This window comes from Lissotriton helveticus, chromosome 5_1 (genome assembly GCF_964261635.1).
Source record: "Lissotriton helveticus chromosome 5_1, aLisHel1.1, whole genome shotgun sequence".
NCBI lineage: Eukaryota > Metazoa > Chordata > Amphibia > Caudata > Salamandridae > Lissotriton > Lissotriton helveticus.
Genome location: NC_136065.1, coordinates 1730637287 through 1730662879, shown reverse-complemented (window position 1 = coordinate 1730662879; position 25593 = coordinate 1730637287). Strand labels below are relative to the sequence as shown.

The following is a 25593-nucleotide window of genomic DNA, read 5'->3' as shown; positions in this document are numbered from 1 at the left end:
ACCGGGCAAAGCAAGGAGAGTCCGTGAGGAGCAGGAGCTCCTCAGATGCCGCCGAGTCCGCCCCCGCCGCACCGAAGACCGGCGAGAGCACATGGAGCAGCCCGGTGAGTGTTGTCGGGCCAGGGGGAAGCTTCGTGCGGTGCCGGTTTGAGGCACTCGAGTCAGGGCGGCCCCAGATGGCAGTGGGCCGCCCCACCGCATTCTTGTTTGGCCCACGAGGGCCCCGGGGGCATTGTTAATGGTTTTAGAGCCCTGAGAGGCTCCTGGGCAGTTGTGAGATTTCGAGTCCCCCAGAGAGGGACTCCAACGAGGGGGCAAGATTTGTGATAGAGCCCTGAGAAGCCCCATGGGGGCGCAGGTCGGTGCCTGTGTAGGCACAGCGTCTGGGGGCATGTTTGTTTAGAGAGCCCATTGGTGGCCCAGTTGTTTCAGAGTGTGAGGGCTCCATGGAGCCTATTTTGTTTTAGAGCCTGTGTGGCTCCAGCAATTGACTATGGGTAGTCCCAGAGCCTGTGTGGCTCCAAGGTTCTGTGCAGTGTTTAGTGACAGAGCCTGTGTGGCTCCAGCAGTTGCGCAGTTTGCGCCTAAGGGTCAGTGAGGACCCTGTTGCAGTTTGTGATTCCCAGCTGCCCAGCAATTAGGGGGCAGCTGCACCGTTTAGGTCTTGGGATGTTCCCAGGTGCCCAGCAAGTAGTGGGCACCTGCACCGTTTAGGCCTCTGACATTGGGACACAGGGCGTCCTAGCCCCAACAAGGCCAGTTGGCCTAGGGACTGCCACAGGTCGTGGCTTATGTAGGTTTTGCGCAATTGTGTGGTTTTCCTTGTACCTCTGAATGTTTTAGGCATCTTGTGTCTTTGCGCTATTGAGTTGTGTCTTTCTTTCCCTGCGCTGCACCTCTGAATGTTTTAGGCGTCATGTGTCTCCTAGCGCTGCACCTCTGAATGTGTTTGTGATGCATCATGTGCTTTGTTCTTAACACCGCTGAATGTGTAGGTTTATGCATCATGTGTTTCCCTTTACTACTCCTCTGAATGTATATTTATGCATCATAGGTATTGTGTTCTTGTTTATACCCCTAAATGTATTTTATTCTTAGGTGGTTGTTCTTTCTAATACAGGTGGTCCTAGTAAGGTCCTGGTCCCCTGCGTGACATTCTCCTAAGGTGTTTAGGGTTGCGTAGGTGGTACTTACCTGTTCCCAGTAGTTACTGGATGTGATTTATAACTGTTATTTTATATTCTTTTATTCTAATTTCTGACAGTATTACTATTTCCAAAAGTGTTGATTCTGACAGTGGGCCATGTGGCCCTGTCTTGTAAATAATCCCTTATAAATATTGCCCGTGCCAGTTGGCACAATGTACATGTGTGATTTCTATCTGATGTGTTTTGACAATACAAAAGTTATTTTAATATAACCTTGTGTGGAGTTCCTTTTGTGGTGTGCCTAGGATGTTGTTGCTGCTGTGTGCTGATGCAAATGCTTTACACATTGCCTCCGAGTTTAGCCTCACTGCTCGTGCCAAGCTACCAAGGGAGTGAGCAGGGGTTATCTTGGCGTGTGACTCCCTCGCCCTGACTAGAATGGTGGTTTCTGCCTGGCTTTGGCGTCAGCCTTAGCCTACCAGAAATAGCCAGTTCTAACATAGACCAAGACAGCAAACCTATGGCTAACCAGAGACACAATTCTGCCATCCTGCTGCTGAGGCAGGCTCAAGCATGGAAGGCAGGAAAACAGGTTTCTTGTCACAGGGAGGTGTGACCATCCCCGGACAGGACTTAGTGTATTGGGACAGGATGGTGGTGCTTGCCAGCGTCACAAGACTGCTTTGAAGGGCAAATTTGGTGCCCTTCTTGCATACTCCAGTTGATACCAGTCCAGGGAGGTGTTGGCTCCCGCTCTAGTGTGAAACTGGACAAAGGACATGGGAAAATCCTCCCCACTGTCCAGCCCCTCCTCTGGGAGGGACCACTGAATAATGTCAACCCTCTCCTTAGGGTACTTAAGGGCTAAACCTGTGGGTGGGTACATAGATTTGTCGTGAGACAAGATTCAGATCCGAAACCACTTCAACTTCAACCGTCCAGGCTCCATGGACTTCGCCTTGGGGACCGAGACTGCAACTGGGATGACTCCTGCTGCTCTTGATCTAACTGTCCTGCCAGTCTTCTTCAAAGTCTGTGCCTGTGCTCCATACATGTTCTTTACAAGTCCTGTGGACATTCAAGACACCCGAAGGAATCTCCCTTGGAGTGAAGGAGTCACTCCCCTGCTTTGTCTGTGCTCCTACGGACTCTAAAACGTTTCAGCAGCACAGGTGTGGTTCTGCAACTCCCCCGAGCCCTGCACTGTCTTCATAGCAAGTTTGAAGCCAGTATCCCTCGTCGGAACCCATTGTGCAATGCCCCTGTGCACTGTGTCGACTTGCCGTTGCCAAGGCTTTTTGACTCTCTCTCCAGAGGTTTTCGGGCTCCAAGAAGCTCCAGCCTCAAGCATCTCCTGCAGTGAAAGATCTTCACCTGCACCACATCCTTTGCACCATGGGCCTTCATCCTTTTGTGAGCTGCTCAAGGTCCTCTTGCGACTCCTGAGCCTCCGACTTGTGGGTTCTCTCAAGGGTCTTCTTTGGCTCCAGTATTCTTCCCTACTTGCTCAGGCCGGTTCTGACTTACCTACTCGTGGTGAGTCACTTGGACCTTGCGGGTCCCGATACTGCACCTTTTTCGACTACTACATTGGTTGCCATTGCCAAGGCTTGTTGGTGCCCCTGCCAGACACTGACCCATGGCCCTTGAAATTGGACGTGGGACAGTTTGTGAACGGTTCCTGGTCTTCTACTGCGTCGCCTGGTCTGCAGAGCTGCAACTTCAAGCGCACTGTCAACTCTTTTGCATCTCTGACATTGGTGGTCATTTGTCCTCAATGCCTCCTGGTCACTCCTGAGTGGCAGAGTCTTTCCACACTGCTTGCAGGTACCTCTCATCTTGAATCAACATGTGGGTTCCACCAGACTCTTTCACCTTCCTCACAAGCAGCATCTATGCTGAAGTCCTCCGTTGTGGTCTACGACGATTTCCGCCGTCACTTCGCACCTATCCAACTGGCTTCGCTGAAGTATGTATCCTGGTTCCTGGTGTATCCACGGGTAGGGTGACTCTCCAACATTCCATCTTCCACAAGGCCCCTTCAGGGTCCGCTGGGAAGGGTTCTTTTTCTTTAAAACTGCAACAGCGACTTAACCATCGAGTTGAATTGAGTACGTGACTGTGTCCTCACTCTGCACATGACCTCTGTTGGGTTCCTAGATACTCACCTTGGGTGGTTGCTTGGGTCCCTGGCTCTTCTACATCTTCTGGTTCCATTCTCTACTTAAGTTATAGTTCGCATTCCACTATTTCAGTGAATGGTTTGGTCAGCCCCTGAGGACCACTGTGTATTTGTCCTACCTACATGTTCTATGATCAAAGTATTGTGTGTATTGTGGTTATATCTACGGGTAGGAGATATTGTAGTGTGTTAGGGAGTGCTTATAATAAAAACATTTGTTATAAGTACACTGTGTGGTTCTTTTTCACTTAAGCTATACCATAAGATTAAGTACTGGTAAAACAAGCTGCTTTACGCTCCTTCTGGACTAAGAGGACGCTGCTCTCCACAGCTACCACTTAGAGAGCTTTCTAAGGTTGTCTAAGACCACTAAAATCACCTTAAAAGTTGTCTGGTTTAGTGCAGGGTGCTACACATACATAAGTGAGCGCAATATGCTAAGCCAGCCTCCTACAGGGAGTCATTTTAAAATAATGTTTTTACAGATAGTAATTGTTTGTCTAATTAGTGATAAATTGAATCAAACGGGTTATTCACTAAAGTGGATAGCTGTAGAGCTCATTGAAGATTCATTCAGAGCAATTTCTTCTCATGCACACTGGACTGCAACCACACGCAAGTCCCTAAAAGATTCAATTGAAAGAGTTATCCCCTTCCAAATCATTTGAATTAACAATCAGAACTATTTGGAAGCTCCATAAACTAGGAATTGCTTCTCACAAAACAAAGATTGACAATATATCATGCACATGTTGAGGAAATGTCTTCCCCTTCTATCATCAGATTACAGGAAAACTGTGTTTCAGGCGTTGGTCACTTATAGACTAGATTATGTTTATGTTCTGTACCTAGGCCTTCCCCGATGCCTTCTCAATCGTTTGCAGGTGGCCCAAAATGCTGCTGCTAGAATGGTACTTATGCTTAAGCCCAGGACTCATATATCCTCACACTTCAAGGCACTACACTGGCTGCCAGTAAAAAAAGAGGATTAGGTTTAAGACGCTGGTGTTATTTTTCAAGGCCCTGCAAGGCAGTGGCACAGGTTATCTCAGAAGGATTGTTACCCAATATGCGCCAGTGAGAACTTTGAGGTTATCCTCAGTGGGTCTTGCCTCCGTCTCTAGAATACACCGCGACCGGTTTGGAGGTAGTTATTTTAGGTGTCTGGGAGCCCTAACCTGCAACCTTCTTCCGGTGTCCCTCGGACTGTGACAGACCTTGGCATTTTCAAGAAGCTGCTTAAAAGCTAGTTATTCTGCAACTGACCTATTCGTTTTAATATTCTGCTTAAAACCTGTTCTTTTCTTCTGCAGCGGGGGGTGTACACAGGATAGATAGGGACCATTAGCACCGGGACATTCTGGTTGAGTACCGGTGTGCTTTATAAATGAACTTTGTACTCTAATCGGACAAACAATTCATTCTTAATCAGTGAAAACATTATTTTCCAATGACTCCCACTATTTACCTTTAAGATAGTCAATACACAAGCTCACAAGGGATTACTTGTATCATAGTGTCGATTTGGCCACCAATCGAGTGAGGAGCAGGTAACGAGAACAAGACAAGAAACGTAGCCTGGTTGATGCCATTCTCACAAGGAGAAGCTGCTGTGGTGACATGTGCAGATCACCAGGTCGGAAATAGAAGCTGACGAAATTCCCCCCACACTGATAGGGAAGATCAAAGCAAACTTACTGCGACATCAGAGGAGTGCTGAGCCACCCAGCCACACTCCATGCAGAGCTGCATGTGTGATACTCACCAGAGGCAGCCACGGTGCCCGCAAGAGAGACGCTATCAGAGACTCTGATTAGACTATCCATGCTGGTGCAGGTAAGGGCCAGGAGACCCCAAGGGAAATTGTCTAACAAATAAATGTTACCCTGCGTTTGTGTTGCAGTGAATGGGTGAAAATTAAGAGGTGTATCAGATTTGAAACTGTAGTCTACAAACAGGCACTAGAAAATATGCATTGTGGGAATAAGCTGTTTGAACCATGATGGCAACAGTTGTGATTAACGACAGGCAGGACCACTGATACTGTTAGAAAGAAAAACTGGAACCTGGTGTGGAATGTTAAATAACATCTGCGGGTAAACTTTTTGTCTCCTCTGCTCAACACAATTTTATATTTGTTGTTGTTCCTGAATAGTCGGAATTACAACAAGATCACACATGAGGCAAATAAAGATGCAATTCTCAGTCAATATAATGCTAAATAAATAAAATGAAAATAAGTCTTAAATATGAATGCACAACATTAAAACAATATGTTTATATTGCAAGAAACACTTTCAATTTACTTACAAAATCTCTGCCCATGAATATGTTAGCCATGATCGTTTATGAAGTGCAGAAATGCTGTTCCCACTAAAATCACTATGAGAAAAAATAATATTGCATTATTGCAGATAGGTGACGCAAACCAAATGCTTTCCACCTGCCATATCACTGTAATGCTTATTGTCTCTACTGGCATAGTGTCGAGTGTACTGCTTCTGCACAAGTAGAAAAAAACTAAATTTGTTTATAAAATAAATATTATTGGAGATAGGATTAATTCACATGAGCTGAATAAGTTATAAAACAAAACAGATTCTATGGGAATACTAAATTGGGTAAATGATTTGGGAACCATAAGGAAAACATACATACATTTAATACTATTTCTTCTCATGAAATCACTTTTCAAAAAATCATAAACTCCGACCTGCAATGTAAGTGCTGAGTGCATTTCTGGACTTGCATTTAAGATTTAATAACTTTTTAATACTAAAGTTATCCATGCCAAATTTGCATACATGGTGTGGTTGTAAAAAAGACACCCAGAGTTTGAGATTTACACTGAAAAGTCCTTTAAACCTAGCCATATTTTGCAAAATGGAATGGAAAACATTCCATTAATAAAGAGATTTGCTGTTTTCAGAATACCTGCTTCTCAGAAACAGACAAGGTAGTAAAACTGTTTCCCACAACTGCAATTGCACTTTTCTAAATGGTGAGGATTATTTGTATGGTTTTTGCCTGCTTTCGAATAGGGTAGGTTGCTCAAGGGGGTTTCATCTCCCACAGAATACATTTTAAAATCGGAAGATAGTGAATGTCGCCCCCTACAAACCCACAACACACCCCACCTCAGTAAACTCCACTGGCTCCCCGTACAGAAAAGATGCCAATTGAAGCTGCTGACCCACTCACACAAGGCTCTACCCAACCCAGGGCCATCCTACCTTAACCACCGTCTGAACTTCCACCAACCATCAACAAGACTACGCTCCACCTCCCTTTTACTTGCTCATACTCCCCGCATCTACTGAAGCAGACGTGGAGGATGCTCCTTCTCCCACATCACAGCAAAGACCTGGAAAAGCCTCCCACGCATCTCCGAACCATCACCTTACTTTCGGAATTACGAATGGACCTCACGACCTGGCTGTTCGAATCAGCCTTCGGGGCCTGCGAGCGCCTGCATGCCCTATCTGGTGATTAGCTGGGCTTTACAAATACTGATTGATTAAATGTAATGGCAAAAAGAAAAATGCACAATAAGCTTTACATATTTAACTTTTCACAGAATACCAATTTACAAAACTCGTATTCTAACATGTCCCCCAAACACTTTATGTTGCAGAGATACGTACAGTATGTAGTTTGTTTACAATCTTGCAACACAGAGACAATAACCAAGCTATGGCTTATGTTTTTTTGTTTTTGTGTACCAACCATGTATAACTTGAAAAAGACAATTCAAATAAAAAGTAATTTGGTATGAACTAGAGCTATGTCTTTATGAAATGTATCCAAAATCTAAGTTTAGAGATGGAGTTACTATTGAACTCCAAATTACCCATAATGTAAAGTGATTGAGACGTTGTTATGTAGTTTTTAAGGCCACTGGCTCATAAAAGGAATCCAAAAGCGCTAAGACTAGACATCCTTGGAATGGTCTTCCCTCAAACCATTTGTCCTCACCTCTCTGGTCTTCTAAATTTTGGTTTTGTTGGCATTAGATCGCTGTGCACTTTACCCCTGCTAAACAGTGCTAACGTTCTTGAGCTTTCTTTTTAAAACATGCTACAATTGCCTTACACCTATTTGGCATATTTAATTTACTTATAAGTCCCCAGTATATGGTACTGCATCTACCAAAGACCTGTAAATTAAATGCAGCTAGTGGGTCTGCTGTACTCATTGGGCCACACACTAAAGTAACACTATAAACATGTCTAAGGCCTGCCATTGCAGCTAGTATGTAGTTTTAAACAGCCATTTCGACCTGGCAGAATAAACCTTTTACAAATGATATGAATGATAGAATGCACTCAAGAAAATAAACATAGAATAAACAAAAGTCACACTTTAGTCCACAGGAATAATCAATGTTTCGTGGTCTGCAACCCTGGTACATAATCTGCCCAGAACACACTTGTAAATCCAAAAGTCAATAGCTGGTAACAAGAAAGTTAACCAAAACCAGTACGCCCATCCTTCAGGACCACAAGCTTCCAAATAAATAGAATCAACACTATTAGTCTGAGCTGTACTAGGCACTATTGTTTCGTTCAGACTAATAGTGTTGATTTTGTTTAATTTAGAAGCTGAAGGCTGTGCGTCCTGAGTCTGGTTGTCTGTTCAGTTACCAGTTATTGACTTTTAAAATAAACCTTTTACCAAGCCTAAACTCTCCTTTATAATACATTACAGTCACCACTAAGATAAGGCCTAATCAACCCACAGGGTAAGGTGCATTGTCTTTAAAAAGTGGGACATGCTTTTTTTTTTTTAAAGTTTTACATATCCTGGTAGCAAATAACTCCTACATTTGTTTTTCAGAGCTGTGCGGCTAGCCTATTTTATATCAGATGATAATATTGGATTACATTACAGAAGTACAACTTTGATTGGGAACAGGTCGAAACATCATGTTTGGTCTCAAAGGCTGTTTTTTTAAATCCTCTTTAATGTTGAAGTCTGATTTTAAGTCGCAATTCTAAAAATGAAACTTTTAGAATGTTTCCATTTTCTCGTCCTAACCATTTGGGGCCTGCAGACAGTATCCTCTGTGACAAACAACCCTGCTGTTAGGCTTTGCGGGTTACTCCCAGACAGTGAGATAACAGGGCTTAGGAGTAGGCAGAATGGGCCATCCTGGCATACTGTATAAAGAAGGAGCCGCTACTTGCAGTTAAGAGGGGCTTGCACATATAAAGAAAACAAACATTAATCTTTTGTGATCCTAGACTTCTTGGAGCCTTCAAAGAGGAAGACTGGACATTTCCAGAACCAGATGTGGGAGTAGCCAAAAAGATTCTTCCAATTCAAAGTCTGGAACCAGGTATAAATATTAGACCCTCAGACCAATTCTTCAGGACACTTCAGCAACTGTGGAGTATTTCAGAAGGACTGCCCTGGATTCTCAGAGGACTGCCCGGCTGCCTGAGGCCTGCTTTGTACCTCAAAGGACTGCCCTACAGCTGCCAGAGAACAGTCCTGCTGTTTGAGGCCTGCCTTGCTCTCCAGAGCACTGCCCTGCTGCTTGAAGCCTGCATTGCTGCTTGAACACAAGACTACCAGAGCGACACCAAGGTTAGTTGGTTTTGCTCCTATATGAGCAACAGGGACATAATAGGCTCCAGAGATCTTGAACCCTGCATCTAGCCTCTGCTGGAGCAAATGCCCCTCCAATCCTGAACCCTTGGTTGTCATATTAAAGAGATGCTCCCGACTTACCCTAAAGGTTGGGACTGTCTTAGAAACATTTTCACCGAAAAAGTGGCCTGGGAACTGACAGGAGACTGGGATCTACCTGATCACCAGTCTGCTTGAGGTATATCGCCAGTTGGCCTGACCTTGTAGAGGCTTCTCCTACGTTTTCTACACAGCATGAAATCCTGCTTAGAGCAACCACCGAGCAAATGTAAACAGCCTCTCAGAACCTTCCTCAGCAACATCCTATAGCTTGGTGCTGCTGGAAAATTTTGACTTCCAAAAAGTTGACAAAGTCTGAAAGTAGAAATCTGCGCCACAACTCCGTTCAGTGGCTCCGATGGACACGACTCCTACCGGGAAAACCATTTCTTCAAAATGTCTTCTTGTTTTTGTTTTCATGTAATTACTGTATGTGTGCTGCATGAAATATTTTATGCAGTGCCTCCAAGTTAAGTCTGACTGCTTTTGTGCCCAGGTACCAGATGGTTAAGCACAGGTTAATTTAGTGACTTCGTGATTCACCTTGACAAAGATTGTGTTTGTTGCTTTCACCCCCTCTCAACCATTAACATAATATCTTACAAAAATGTTTCCCAAAACCAATTTTTAAAGTTTGCAATGGGTGAAATCTACTGTATTTGTGATAAATAAACTCAATGATCCCCCAGTCATTCTTAAAAACTAGAGCCATGCATATCTAGGGTAGTGTGGCTTGCATAGATCCCACTACTTTTTTGTTCATAGGATTCTCAGCAAATGTCGAACCCAGATGAAAAAATGGCCAAGGTCCTACCATCAGGCCCTGGGATTCCACATTGTTAAAACGATATCCGATGTGCGTGAATGGGTCTACAGCACACAACAGGAAAAGTACAAATAAAGGCAATAACAAAGGAATCAGAGATCCTAAAAAATGGTAGACGTTTGCAGGGAAGATTGCTGAAGTATATATGCTGTGGCCAGCTGCCAATCATGGAACCCACCCACGTTCACACAATTTTGAAAATTAGAGATGTAGGTGGCAACAGCACTTTTGCTTTCTCAGACTTCCCTACAAACATCAAAGTAGACGTAAATTCAAATTCAAAAAGTACTTTATTCGGTTAAAAAGAACAATAACCATAAAAGTCACAGAATTAAAATATCATTTACAATGAAATATTATAATAATTTTTTATCACAGGGGAGAAAGGAACCATTTTCCCTTAAAAACCTTTTAAAAATCATCCATACCAATTGTTTATTGTAATTTAAAAACATGTTTTAAAAATTCTGAGACTATCGCAACAATTACAACAGTATCCATTCTTTGCAGTTCTAAAAACACTGGGCGACATCTATTTAAATTAATTTCCTTGAGGATAGGGATAGTGAATTTCCTACGGGGTAAAGTATAAAATTTACAGAAAAATAATACATGGATATCAGATTGAGGGGATAATTCATCACATGGGCACATACACAATTCTTTCGGCCAAGAGTTCATTTGCGGGAAAGTAAAAAGTCTAAAAACAATATTTAATCTAAAACGTGTAAGGAGAAATCTGTCATAATTAGACATAGACAGGGTTAGATATGGCTGTAATTTATCTCCAGTTAATATCAGCTGGTGCGAGGAGACCGTCTTTTTCTTTACTTCCTCTAGCATTCTTTTTTCCCTGAGGTGTTCCATACACAGTTTTTTTAACAACTTTCTAGGTATATTTGTCATTTTGAGTGGGTCCTCATAGTATTGTTGACAGTCAATTTCTGTCAAGAAAGTTTTGACATAGTTTAACCATTTAAAACCACTCACATTTTCCTGTTTTAACACATCCCGCAAAATGGCCCGGTTTACGGCACACTCGTTTGTAGTCCATACCCTGTGTCACAGTAGGATGGGCTGTGTTCTAATTATATCCGATATGTACGGTTGCCCCAATTCCGCATGGCAAATGTAAGTCGCAATACTTTCAGGTATGGACAGAATGTGCCTCATAAACTTATTTTCTACTAATTGGAGTGATTTTACATTTGTATACCCCCAGAGTCCCGATCCATATAAAGGCACTGATACACATGTTGCATTATATATAGTTAAAATTTCCCTTATTGGCTTCTTTCCCAGCTTTTTTATAAAGCTCCTTAGGGCCATTGTTGTTTTCGAGAACAAAAGAGTTCTAGCCTTTATAGCACTTGTCCAGGAGCCAGTCTCATGGAACAAGATACCCAGATAGGGGAAGGTGGAAGTGATTTCCAGGGGAATAATATTTATACACATAGTTTTCATTTGCTTCCTTATTCGTGACCCACAGTTCATGGAAAAGGTTTTATTACAGTTGATTTTTAAATCCAAACTGAGCATGAACTTGTTGAAGGATGTTATCAAGTATTATAGGGCCAAGGGGGTGCGAGCCATTAGGACCACATCGTCTGCATACAAGAGTGCAGGGATAGATCTTTTACCAATCATGGGCATATCCCTACACTCTTGCAGCAGACGGTGCTCGAGCCCGTTTATATAGATCAAAAATAAAAATGGTGCCAAAGCGCACCCCTGACGTACCCCACGTTCAATCCCAAATGATCTCGTACATTCACCTCCTTTTCCGTAACGCACAGTAGCTCTGGCCCCTGAGTACAATTCCCTCAGGAAGCAAATAATGGGGTCTTCCATGCCCAACCTTTGTAATAGTTCCCATAATTTATTAAGTGACACACAATCAAAAGCCAATGTGAGATCGACAAACGTAAGATATAGGCGTTCCCCCTTTACCCTTATATATTTTTTCTGGATAATAAATACATTTAGACCCAGTTCGATTGTTCCTATGCCCTATGCTATCCAAACTGCAGGTCACTAATTATCCCAGTATCCTCTGCCCAGTTTTGAAGTTTGGCTAAAATGACTCTTCCCAGAATCTTTATAGACAAATCTAACAGGGATATTGGCCTATAACATGCACAGTTTTGCCTATCCCCCTTTTTATAAATTGGAACAATAATCGAGGTAAACCATGAGGGACTTAAACCCCTCGCTAGTGCTGCAATAAAAAGCTGTACCAGCATGGGGCCCCAGATATCACTATTTGCTTTATACAGATCTGCTGGGATCCCATCTGGTCCTGCCGCCTTTCCACCCTTTGTTGCTTTCAAGCTCATCAAAACCTCAGGCAATGTTACCACCAATTTTTGGGCCTCTCCCCCTTTATCATGCATTAAATTAGGTCCTATTTTGGGAGTTTCCTCTAAGCGCATGTAAAGAGTAGAAAAATGGGCAACCCAGTCATCTTCAGTAATCGCAATTTCCATGTGTGCTTTGGTGTTATCATAAAGAAAGGGGGCATTTACCACCTTCCAGAATGCAGATGGATCCTTAGACTGTGAGGCAGCACATAAGTCTTCCCAGGCCTCCCTCTTTATGGCATTTTTCCTATTTCTCAGTGCCATGTTATATATTTTTCTTAACCCTCTTATTAATACAGAATCTCGGGGAACCTGATGGATGGCATATTTGAGCTCAGTAAGTGCCTTTGTACATGTATTATCAAACCATCTTCTACTGTTTTTAGCCCGATTTTTTTATTCCACCCTCAGGCTCTCCTTAATGGTGGTTGCTATAATCTTAAAGTGTTCTATTATCTGTTCAGACTCAGAGTGCTCGTCCAGGCAAATCCTAAAGCTATCTGTACACTTTTTCTCCAGATTGCCTAAAAATTTCTCAGGGACCAGCTTGCTCCTCTTAAGTGTGTACCCATTTTGTCTCCCCAGCGTCACGTCCGACACTGGTTGAATTGGGGGTAATTCGTTGTAGTTCACCCCAAATGGGTTATCAATCTCCAATATTTGTGGGAGGTGATCACTCATTGGTGAATCAAGAATCCTGAGCCTGCTTATCCTATGACCATAGCTATTCGAGCAGATACTGAAGTCCATAGTAGTCAATGCTCCCCTACCAATAAAGGTCGGGACAAAGGGAGTTGATGTTTGAGCAATTTCATTTGCATATCCCAAGTCATAATTAAATAATATATTGTTTAATAAATCCCCAATCAGGGTATGATCAAAATGTGTGAGGTTAATGTCCTGCTCTAACATTAAACCACAAATGCCTTTTTGACCCTTTTTACAAAGTGAACAATTAAAATCCCCCCCCACAAAATCGTTAATTCCTTTTCCTTACTGTCTATTTCATATTGTAAATCATCACTTAGCAGTTTTAAGGTGCCGCGGATCGCATTACTCGGAATGTTATTATAAAAATTTATAATAATGACACTAGCTCCCCTCCTGGTATCTATTACCATTTTCTGATAGAAGCTGCATTTTGAATCAAAGCGTACCTGTTCACATGTAAGTTGATTGGAAAAGGTACGTGATTAGACCGCCTTTTGCTCTCCCATGTGCGCCCCCCACTGCCGGTGTGAAGTAGGTTTTATATCCATTTAAATGTATGGGGTCAACAGTCCAAGTTTCTTGTAAGGCCAAGACATCCAGACTATTTATGACACTTTCCCACGATGGATTAGTGATTTTCTGTTTTAAACCAGCCACGTTCCAGAACATCAAACTGCAGGTTTCTTTATTCTCATTCATTGTCGCCTCACTCAAAAAGGCATTGCCCATTACCCTCCTACATAACAGGGAGTTGGTTTTACCATTTATTTCTTTGGTCCCAGCTTCCCGGTTACTCCTAGTCTTAAAGCCTTCCCCCTTGCTGCATGTATTAATCTCTATGGGCAACGATTTTATCAGGTTAATTGTTTCATTGTCCTGTAGGAACCTCTGATCATTTAAATTTGTATCAATCACATAAAGGTTCTCCTAAGTAGACGTAAAAAACAGAAACATAACTTCCTCACATGAATCTGATGGAACACTCCAGAAGGTGCCGCCTATGGCAAATGTTTCACTATCTTCAATTCCAACATTTCTCTGGATGAAAATGGTCTACAACCTGGGTGGGTGAGCCTATCAGTTAAAAAACTATGCAAAAGCATTGGGACTAAAGTGCCTCTGCATTTTTAACAGTCGTCAACCTTAGGTAAGACCTTTTCACTCATAACCACGTTCCTCTAATGCACTAATGTATTGGAGACAGTGACTAGAAGTAAGTACATTCTGTTTATGGTTTGAGCTGCGAGCTATGTGAAAACAACTGGCAACAATAATAAGTCGCACTAATGCAGCTAAAGTTGCACTTATGCAGCAATAAAGAAAATACGCCTTTGAAAGCACACAAAGTGTTGTGCTAAGCAGTACCTTTTGTTGACTCACGTGTAATCCAACCATGATGACAATGTATTGAAGTACTAAAAATATACCATAGAGCTATACTTACCAATAGCTCATATACAATAGTTACAAAGAATAAGTCAGCCGGCAATGGAGACGGTTCAATCGTTTATTTTGAAAAAGCACCCTAAATAGGGGAGCCTCCCTCTCGCCACAGCTCTCAAAGGTGTGCAGAGGAGACTACTGGATTACATTCAAAACAGTGCATATATACTTTCGGCATACCTCACAGAAACCCCGTACATGGAAAAGTACCAGTTCATGAGAAACTAACAGGAAAACCCATATAAGGCACAACTAAATGATTCGAAACTCAGCTCAAGTTATTCCAGGGTAGGTCAGTGAAGGTGCCTCCTGTCCATTCTGGTGCACGGGAGTATAAGCATGGCGCCTGCAAGAATGTGCTCATCCTACAAGAAAGGCAGATGTGACCTTGAGTCTCCTAAGTTAGAATCAATGGTCTGTTCATAGCTCAGACCGACCTTTCAAGCATTTCTATCAGCAGCATGCCACGTGTTTATCAATTAACGAAAGAGGCCTCAGGAAATGAAACCAAGATGGCGTTCGTTCAGTTCAGGCCCGCTTCTAAGAATCTACATGGGTTGAGTGTATTTACATAGGGGTTCTATCGAAGTAGCAGTGATATATATATTGGATACATTACGACAACATTATATAGTATAAACTTTATATTCCTTCAGACCGCCCTTTTGGCGTGATTTAGCCAATATATACTACAATATACTGGATTATCTAATCTAAAAATACTCCTTCATCTATTTACATGAGGTCTGCGACCTCCTTCTGCACTAATTGTTTTTCAATTTTAGCCTGTCGTGATATGGTCAGTGAAGAAGTGAGTTTGGCAGCACAGAAAGAGCAACATACTGGCCCGCAATGAAGGCACAGACAACAAACGAAGACTACTCCAAGTGCTCCAGCTAGGAACATAAAAATCTTCCAACCCCAAGTAGAGAGAAGGTCCCAGAACCACCCGGTCAAAGACCAGGTCCCAGTGTCCGCATGGACTTCTGCAGCTAAGCGGTGTAATTTCTGTATGGCCAAATGTATAGTTGGAGCAGAATCTGGAATATATACACAGCAGGAACTGCCGATCATGCGGCATGCTCCTCCTCGGTCCTCTAGGATGATGTCGAGCACCATCCGATTTTGGAGCGAAACAAGCCTCGTAGCCTGAAGCTCCACTGTCAAGTTAGTCAAAATCCCAGTAGTGGTTTGAACTACATTTTCCACCACTCTAGAGAGGCGTCTTACTTCTCTACTAGTAAAAATAGGACCCCAAATAAGGAAGAGACCTTTTGCTATATCTACAAATTGCTGGGAGGCAGTATCTCTCTGATCAGTGCCATCAGTATCAATATTTCTACTAATTCGGTGAGAATCAGAACTCCGTTTAGTCAACTGATGTGTTTTGTGATAATTAGAAGGAGCTATATACACTGGGGGTAAAGGAAAGACAGGTAACATCGCCCTGCCCAACCTCTGTGGAGCCAAGTATAAGCGTTCTGGCCACATACGAAATATACATTAGGCGGAGTTATTTAGGGCGGGGTGCTGGTAGTATGCAAAGTGTAGGTATACTTACATTTACTATGTCCTACTTTAACATGACCTTGTCCTTGTATACAAAAGGAAGCAGTACTATTCAGGATAGGAACGGGCATTGTCTTATCATCAGTAACATTTTGGTCTTGGAAGTGCTGGAAATATTGCGTGGAATTAAATTGTTCAAAATCTAACATTTCTTCTTTTAACCAGGTAGCATTTTCATATGTGGTGTACATGTTCATACAGGCATCCGGATCTAAAGATCCCTCCCCTTGGTTCCCCTGGGCATCGAATCCTTGATGTTGTTCTATATACTTTAAAACAGCCTCATAATCCTTTTCCATGTATCTTTTGGGATCAGCTACGTAATGCAGATACATGAGAAATAACAATTGAAACCAGGCTTCACAACTTGCTAAGTGCGATAATGGCAAAGAAATGAATAAATAATGGCGATGCATTACAGATGGCAAAAGCCCACACACCCAGAAGTTTGTCTTATTCGTCGTGCTATGAGCTTCGTGCAACATTTCTATGAACACATTTTTAGCATAGGCTTCTCGATGTAGCTCTTTGTGAGGAGGTAAGGTGTAAAAGAAATGCTCAGGTGGGGCTGTGGTGGTACCTAACATTGAAATTCCAGATACATAAACACACTCATCAATATAATCATAATTACTGCAATAGTGATTACAAAGGCTATCTTCACTCTGGTAGCCCAACCGGAAAACATGGGGACATTCTCTAGGAAAGTTCTGGGAGCAAGAGGCCTCTCGTCTTCAAGGGCAAATCGGGCAAAGGGATACATACTAACTAAAAGTCCAAACTAAACTCGGAAATAAGATGCAAGCCAACTGCCAGAGGGTTTCTTCTCCCTGTGTCCGTCTAGAGCCTCACAGGTAGGCTCTTATTATCCATCCACAAAAGTAATCTTCACCGTACCTTTTGATGCTTCAATTTAGGCCCTTAACATAACACAGTCTTTCTTTCTGAACAGAGCAATATGACAGTTCCGTGCTCTCAATGAGTTCAGTCCAGTGTCTTGCTCAATACCCAAGTAAAAACTATTTTCAGCCCTACAGCTCAAGTCTTTCACTATCTCCTATAATCCGAGACTGGGGTATCGCGCTGTTTTCGGGGACGTAAATTGTATCGAAGATGACCAGGTTGTTCTTGATCATCGAACAATACAGCAGCAGGGACATTTGGTGCAACACGTTTTTCCAAAACCTCAGGGGAATCAGCCTGATCACGAATTTCAAAAACTGGGGCTGATTCGTCTCGCATCAACAACCCTTCCTCTTGCCCAATCTCAATGGCATCCGAGAAAGGCATAAAGCTCAACCTCTGCTCTCCTTCTTGTGTCAGAACTCCGCCTCGATTCTGTTGGTCAGAAGGAAGCGGCAGGGGCAGCTTCTTTACATGTGACACATGAATCCAATGTTTCTTCCCATCCACTTTCACTGCTGTTCAAGTGGCCAAGAGGATTTGGTAAGGACGGCTCCACCTAGGCTCCAAACTCGATTTCCGTTGGTAATTCCGCACGAGGACCCACTGTCCTGTTTTCAAGCGGTGTCCGGGACCCTCCGGCAGCGGCTGCAATACTGCTGACACCTGTTGATGAATGGAACACAGATCTTTAGTTAAAGCGTACAAATAGTCAGTCATCATAGGATAATCAAGATCACGAAAGGATCTAGGCCTTGGGACACCCCACACATTGGCTGGTCGGCCAAATACAACCTTATAGGGTGACAGCCCAGCCCGAGAATGAGGGGTTACTCTTATGGACATTAACGCTAGGGGTAGCGCATCAAGCCAACTCAAACCAGTGCTTTCCTGTATCTTTGCCATCTTTACTTTTAATATGCCATTATATTTCTCAACCAGTCCTGCAGATTGTGGGTGACGTGCTGCATGAAATTTTTGTTTTATCTGTTATCCTTTACAAACATATTTAACGAGTTCTGCATTGAAATGCACCCCATTGTCCGTCCATATAATTCGGGACAAACCAAATCGAGGCAGAAACTCCTTAATCAGGGCTTTAGCAGTGGCCAAGGCAGTAATGTCTTTGGTGGGGCAGGCTTCAACCCATTTGCTAAATGCACAGACCACCACCAGCACATACTTCAAGTTGTTCACCCTATCAAATTGAATATAATCCATTTGTAGCACTTCGAACGGCAAGGAAGGGGCCTCAAAATTTCCACTGAGAACAGTCTCTCTCCCACCGGGGTTATGCTGTAAACAGACCATGCAGTATTTAACCACATGAGCTGCAGTCTTGGAGATATTCGAGTTTTTCCATACTGGGTCCAATAATGCACAAATATCTTTTGCTCCGATGTGGGCAGTACCATGGGCCATCACTACTACGGCGTACACCAGGGCATTAGGCAATAGCCATCTTTGTCTGTCAGTCAAATCAATCCAGCAATCATTGTTGTTTAGCTGCCCTATTTCCTGTTCCCATTTTAATAATTCATCAGAAGTGGCTTCTTTCTGCAATTCTCTAACACTTTCAATAGTATTATCAAATACTTTAGTCTCCGCCACCCATCGGGTTGCTACACTGGGGAACATTGTTGACGTTTTAGTTTGTGCTGTTTCTTTCGCTACTTGATCAGCAAAGGCATTTCCTTCTCCTGTATTGTCAATAATTTTCTTGTGGGCGCTACACTTGATGATAGCCACCTTCTCTGGCAAGGTTAGAGCATTTAACAATCTTTCGATCAAAGGGCCATGCTGTATTCTTTGACCATGGGAGGTAAGAAATCCTCGTTCCCTCCACAGCCGCCCAAAACTATGGGCCACGCCAAAGGCGTACTGGCTGTCTGTAAAAATATTTACTCTTAAGCCTTCACTCAGTTCACATGCTCTTAGCAAAGCTATTAGTTCAGCTGCTTGCTCTGAATGCTGAGAAACCCGAGCGGTCTATGCTACTGTTCTAAGGGTAGTTATAGCATAAGCAGCTGTTGTCGTGCCATCTGGTAACTTAAAACAAGAACCATCCACATACAACTCCCCTTGTGGGTCAGATAAAGGGGAGTCGGTGAGGTCTACACGTCCCTTCGTTTCTTCCTTAGTCCGAAATATACAATCATGGACATGGTCCTTTGGATCACTCGAAGGGAGGGGTAGTAACGTGGCTGGATTCAGAGTGGCACATCTTTTAATTTTAATGTGAGGTGCAAACAGAGTTAATTCATAACCAGTCAATCGTGCACTCGTGAGGTGCTGAGTTTTTGTTCGACTCAATAATATGTCCACAGCGTGCGGTACCATCACTGTGAGGTCAGTATTCAAAACGATCCCCTCCGACTGTCGAATGGCCACCGCCACAGCAGCAGTGGCCCTTAAACAGCTTGAAAGGGCTCTGGCAACATTATCCAATACTGCCGAAAAATACGCACAAGGTCCTTGCTTTCCGCCAAAACCCTGGGTTAACACTGAAAGAGAACAACCGTCCACTGCATGCAAGTAGAGTACAAAAGGTTTTCGGTAGTCCGGAGTAACTAAGACGGGTGCAGAACAAGGAGCAGATTTCAAAGAATTAAAAGCATCTTGGCATTCATCCGTCCAGGGCAAGGGTTCATGCACATCTTTGGTAACCAAATGCAACAAGGGTTTAGCCAGAAGAGAAAAATTAGGAATCCATTGGCGACAGTAAGAGGTTATGCCTAGAAAAGCACGAACATCACATTGAGTACGGGCAACAGACATTTTAGTAATAACAGTTATCCGTTCAGGAGTTAGTCTTCTCCCCGCTTTCGACAGTAAATGACCAAGGTAGGTAACTTCCTGTCAACAATACTGAAATTTGGATAAGGACACATTATTACCATTCGCTGCCAAATGGTGCAACAATTTAACTGTGGCCTCCTTACAACCCTCTGCCATATCCGATGCCACTAAGATATCATCCACATATTGGACAATAACATTTCCAGGAGGTAGGACTAATTCATCTAACACTGCTTTTAGAGCTTGGCTATAAATACTAGGGCTCTCAGTATAGCCTTGAGGTACGCGGCAGAATATGAAGCTGCTGCCAGATAATGAGAATCCGAAAATATGACGGCTGTCAGGATGGATCGGAATACTAAAGAAAGCGTTCTTCAAATCGATTACTGAAAAATACTGGGCAGTACGGGGAATCATAGTCAGGATTGCAGTGATATCTGGGACCACAGGATATTGAGGAATAACTATTTTATTAACCTCTCTAAGGTCAATTACAAAACGATAAGTATCTTTATAATTAGGGGCCATCTAAAGGGGCCTTTTTCAAAATCGGTAAAATGGGACTGTTACAAATGTTTACAGCCATTTCCTCTACCACTCCTTTCTTAATTAAATCACAAACGACATGCAATAAAGCCTGTTCACCTTCTGGCGAAATCCGATATTGGGGAATACGTGGTAGATGCACGTTACTTTTTAACGTGATAGATACAGGGGGTATTTTCAACAATCCTACATCCGTGTCCCCTTTTGCCCAAAGAGTGTGGGGTATACCTGAAAACTCAGGAGGGAGAGGTGCATCTTTAACTAAACATTGGGACTTACGTTCAATGGGAGGCTGCAATGTTAGATACACACCATCAGGAGAACAATAAATACAAGCATGCAACTTCTTTAATATATCTAATCCAAGCAAATTTTCGCCACAACTAGAAGTAAGCAAAAATGGTGAGTCCACAGTGACAGGGCCAATAGTAAAGGGAAGTGGCTTGGAAACGGGGCTTACCACGGGGATTCCTGAAAAAAACACTGATACGTTATTATGCCCAGACAGAGCAGCCCCTGGGACCAATGTATGCGCAACAGAACTATTCATTGCTCCAGTATCCACCAAAAACTTCTTAGATGTCCCCATCAATTGCCCCTGTACATAAAGCCCCTGCTGGTCAACTGGTACTGATATATGGCCCCTGCTCTGTCCGTGGCTGTCTCATGCATAATTGTGTCCATCACATCCGTCCTCTTGATAATCCTCATTATAGTATTGCCTTCCTTGAAAATCATCAAAATAGTTCTTTCCTGACTCATCACCGGACCTATCACTACGTCTCATACTATTCCGATCAGTACCTCCTCTTCCTCGTCCTCTTCGAAACCACCCTGCTCATATAGTAACGGACACTGGGCTCGCCAGTGTCCTTCCTGCCTACAATTGGAACACCGGTTGATCCTTATAGGAGGACCCTGACCTCCTCTTCCTCTCATCATTGCTCCTCTAGGGAAGGAGCCCCTTCCTCCCCTTCTACTGTTTTGCCCTCTGCTAACCTGCTGTAGCAGTACTCGGGTTTTCAACTCCTTAACCTTTTTATCCGATTTATCCTTACTCTAATTTTCTCGATGTTCATAGTACTGAGCCATGCTAAGAATGACTGAGGGAGTTGAAGTGGTCCAAGTACTTTCGGCAGCCTGTAGACGTGTCTTTATTTCTGGTAACAAATTAGTGACAAACCTGTTTACAAATAGCCGTATGCCACCTTCTGTAGACAAATCTTGTCCACTGAAATCAATAAACACCTTCTCAAACCGAGTAAAGAAATCAGAGACATTTTCATCCTTCTTTTGGATGCAGGCCGTCAGCTTATCCCAGTCCACCTTTCGTGGAGGAATGAGAGTTTGCATGTAAGTAATAATTTGAGCAGGTATAGCTAATATCTCGTCTTAAGGCTTGTCGCCCAGTTTTTGATCTTTGTCCCACGTCTTTATCTGATCCCAGGTTCCTCCTAGTTCGGCAGCAGGATCGGAATCATGCACCTGTCTCCATATATCTACCGGGACTAAAAGACCGAAAAATAACTCGATGTCAGCTAAAGTCATAACAGCTGAATTCGCGGCTTCTGTCAACTCTTTATAATAAGCTGTTTTTTCACGGATCGGGAAGTTGGGCTTTTAAAGTAAGAACCTCGCTTCGCTTCCAAGGGGTATAGACCCACTGCTCTTGGAACCGTGCCTCTACACATGCTCTGGTTACTTGGCCCCCTCCATCTAACACTTCGGGAATCTCTGGATGGAAAATAGGGTGCACTTCTCTCATAGGGTACTGGGTCCCTACATCCGGCACCTCCTATTAATTCGATCCCGATATTGTATCAAAACTTCAACATTTTGGAATACTTCTTCAACTTGTAATTCGAACTTATAAGCTCGATCTTTGATATCACACAATATCTGGGGGGCCAGTCCTTCCTGAAAACATTGCTCCCATAAAGAAATCAGTCCAATTGCCATATGCTCTAATGCTAGTTGTTGTGCAACTGGTTCAAAATCTTTCATAGTACTCCAAATGTCTTCCAGAGTATAAATTGGATTCAGCATCCATTGGGACGCCTGAACCACTGTAGACCGTCTTTCTTCTTCTTCTAGGGACGATGGAGTAAAAACTCGGCGACCATCCATCCCCCCCATAGGGCGTCGTGGTGTGACATCCGATGATGCAGCGGTCAGTCCCATAGGTATGGCCGTTGCCCCTCTCGTTGGGGGTGTTAAAAATACCGCGGACAGGGGAGAGTCAACACCTGCCCCAGGCATCAAAGTGATTAGGTAGTTGGACGGAGGGTAGGAGGAGCGGGCAACGGGGCTGGAGGATGTACAGCCACCGGTGCGGTAGCAACCGCAGGCACCGCTGCTCCCGCCCTTCCGGTCCGGTCCACTGGGACCGCCGGGTACAAACCTTGGGGGGCATATGGAGGCGGAGGGCAAACCTCTAATAATTCCTCTATCTCATCTTCTGCCTCGGGTCGGGTCACATAACTTTTATATGTTTGTAATCAAAACTGTCTATCTAATTGCTCAATATTCTTTTCTACTTTCTCCTTTTCATAAGCCACCTCTTTTTGGGTTACAGTCTGTCCTGCTTTAATCTTTCCTAATTTTTCCTCTCGTATTCGCCGTCCCTTTGCCTCCTTTAACCATAAGGTCAAGGAGGCAAACATAGTCTGACGGCTCCTTCTCAAAAACAATTTATTCTGTAAGTAATTAATTTTCCTTTCATCAAAAGACCCAGTGAAAGGCCATCTAATTCTGCATTATCTTTAGTATATTTATTCCACAGTGTATTAAACAGAATGGGAGAAATGCCATGTTTGACATACATGTCAAAACTAGGACTGCCTTCCGGAGGAGCAGGCTGTCTTTCTTCCAGCCGCCCACTTCTCTGGCGGCAGCATCCAAAACACAGTTTACTGAAACATGACATTTTTAAGAATTCAACAAATCATACCATTCCAACTGAAGTTACACTCATGGACGCATCCATTCACCACACAATCTTTCACTCGTTCAGCTATAAACAATTCTATTTGTATAACATACCTAAAGTGCATAAGTATCGATCGATAAGAGTACTCTTGTCATGAATTCATAGTTCCATACGACATGTCTCATACTCGAACAGAGCCCGTCGACTCCTGTTCGGGGAATCGATCACCCTGGATTCCAGACCACTAAAAGAATTCACAAAAGAGACAGTCCCCAAAGACTGCCCTGGGATCATCAGACAGGCGAACCACGATCTCTCTTACAGACTATCCCGCAGTCCTGTGCTGGTTGGGCCGGGCGTTATGGGCGCAACCCCAGACCCCGCGCTTACCCAGTTGCTCCTGCGGGTCTTTCGTAAGAGGCTTTGGCCGAGTGAGCACCCACCGTGCAACACTAAGGCGTCCGATGTTGTCCCAATCAATCACCAAACAAGTCTGTGGAGCGTCTGCCCGAGCAGTTACACCTCTGCCCCGTCAGACCTCCAGATTCCCTGTGGTTCACTAACCACTACATACCATACTCAGTTAACTGTTCTTCTGAGCCACTTCTCAAGAGTGCTCATCCCATAATCCACAAAAGGATTTATCATACGATTTCACTCACCTGGTGCACTCAGGTCTGATTGCGCGTTCTCGACTGCCGACTTCTTTTATAGACCAACACGGTCAGCTGTTCCCAGGTTAAGCCCGTAGGACTCCAGCGAAGGGTTATTTAGCAGCTGGGAAGGTCACTGGGCCGCAGAGTGGAATTTTCCTTTTCTACCACAAACTGGTTTCTCAATTAGGATCCTCTTTCAGTCCACCCCTTCGACCAGAACCCCTCCCCGTCCCTCTTCTCCTACTTACTTTAGGGGACAACCCTATCGCGGAGTCCCGGCGGTGTCGCCAACTGAAGTACTAAAATATACCATAGAGCTATACTTACCAATAGCCCATATACAATAGTTACCAAGAATAAGTCAGCCGGCAATGGAGAAGGTTCAATCGTTTATTTTGCAAAAGCGCCCTATTTAGGGGAGTTTCCCTCTCGCCACAGCTCTCAAAGGTGTGCAGAGGAGACTACTGGATTACATTCAAAACAGTGCATATATACTTTCGGCATACCTCACAGAAACCCCGTACATGGAAAAGTACCAGTTCATGAGAAACTAACAGGAAAACCCATATAAGGCACAACTGATTGATTCGAAACTCAGCTCAAGTTATTCCGGGGGTAGGACAGTAAAGGTGCCTCCTGTCCATTCTGGTGCACGGGAGTATAAACATGGTGCCTGCAAGAATGTGCTCATCGTACAAGAAAGGCAGATGTGACCTTGAGTCTCCTATGTTAGAATCAATGGTCTGTTCATAGCTCAGACCGACCTTTTAAGCATTTCTATCAGCAGCATGTCACGTGTGTTCCCAACTAACGAAAGAGGCCCCAGGAAATGAAACTAAGATGGCGTTCGTTCAGTTCAGGCCCGCTTCTAAGAATCTACATGGTTTGAATGTATTTACATAGGGGTTCTATCGAAGTAACAGTGATATATATATTGGATACATTACGACAACATTATATAGTATAAACTTTATATCCCTTCAGTATACAATGCGACCAAGTGGTAAACGACGGCAGAATCAGACATATAGAATAATATCAAGACTTCTCTAGAAGTATGCCATATACCTTAAACATGGCACCTGAAAGTGCCTAGCTGTGGAGTTTGAGTCCTAGCTCTGCTGGCAGTGGGAGACCTACAAAACCTATACATTTTTTTAAACTAGACACCCAGAGAAACCCAGGAGGGGTGGACTTGGTTGGATCTAACCAAGTTCTGTTACCCAGAACCCCCTGCAAACCTCAAACTTTTTAAAAAAAAACACATTTTCCCAACATTTCTGTGATGGAAAGTTCAGTATGCCTTCCTTGTTACACCACAGAAGTTGCCTAAAACACCTGCACAACACAGATGGGAGAAGGAGTGCGAAAGCACCTTCACTAATAAAGAGTGGCAGGACTTCCATTACACCCCAGCAAGAATTGTACATGGTAAGGTAGGCGGGGAGAGTGCGTGATGGTGGCACATTTTAGGGCAGTGTTCTAGAATCAATTCCTTTTGGCAGGAGGTACTGGATGCTGTGAACGGAATATAGGAAACTGATGTTTCGTGTTTTGCCAGCTACGTCTTGCTGTGGCTCCCGAACCCCGTGACATATCCCTTAAAGTCAATAGGAGGTGAGCAATCACCTTAGAACTGAGAGCACCTAAGCCAAGGAAATAAAGCATTTCTTTAAAAAAAAAAATGGTTGCAAATTTGCAGCAAATAAAAAAACAACAGAAAGCGCAGGCTCTGGGCTTGTTTTGAAAAGGGCCCTCAGTTGGGCCAGGTCCCGGGGGTATTTTGCAAAGGAGAGGTTGGAGCGCACAGGGCCCTCCTCCTGAAGCTCT

At 43.5% G+C, this 25593-nt stretch overlaps 1 protein-coding gene across 7 annotated transcripts in view; it reads right to left on the bottom strand.

Annotated features, from left to right (window-relative positions):
• The window catches only part of LOC144753804 (uncharacterized), a 2685544-nt gene that overhangs the window by 2611785 nt on the left and 48166 nt on the right, over positions 1–25593 (bottom strand). For 5 of the 7 annotated variants that reach the window (XR_013594537.1, XR_013594539.1, XM_078641375.1 and 2 more), the window contains exon 2: positions 5641–5712. Coding sequence is in view for 3 of the 7 variants with exons in the window: in XM_078641375.1 (XP_078497501.1) it covers positions 5641–5712 (72 nt within the window). In the remaining 4 variants the exon portion in view is untranslated. Of the gene's footprint in view, positions 1–5640; positions 5713–25593 lie in introns of those variants that run through there. The other 2 variants (XM_078641379.1, XM_078641378.1) reach the window with 1 other exon arrangement.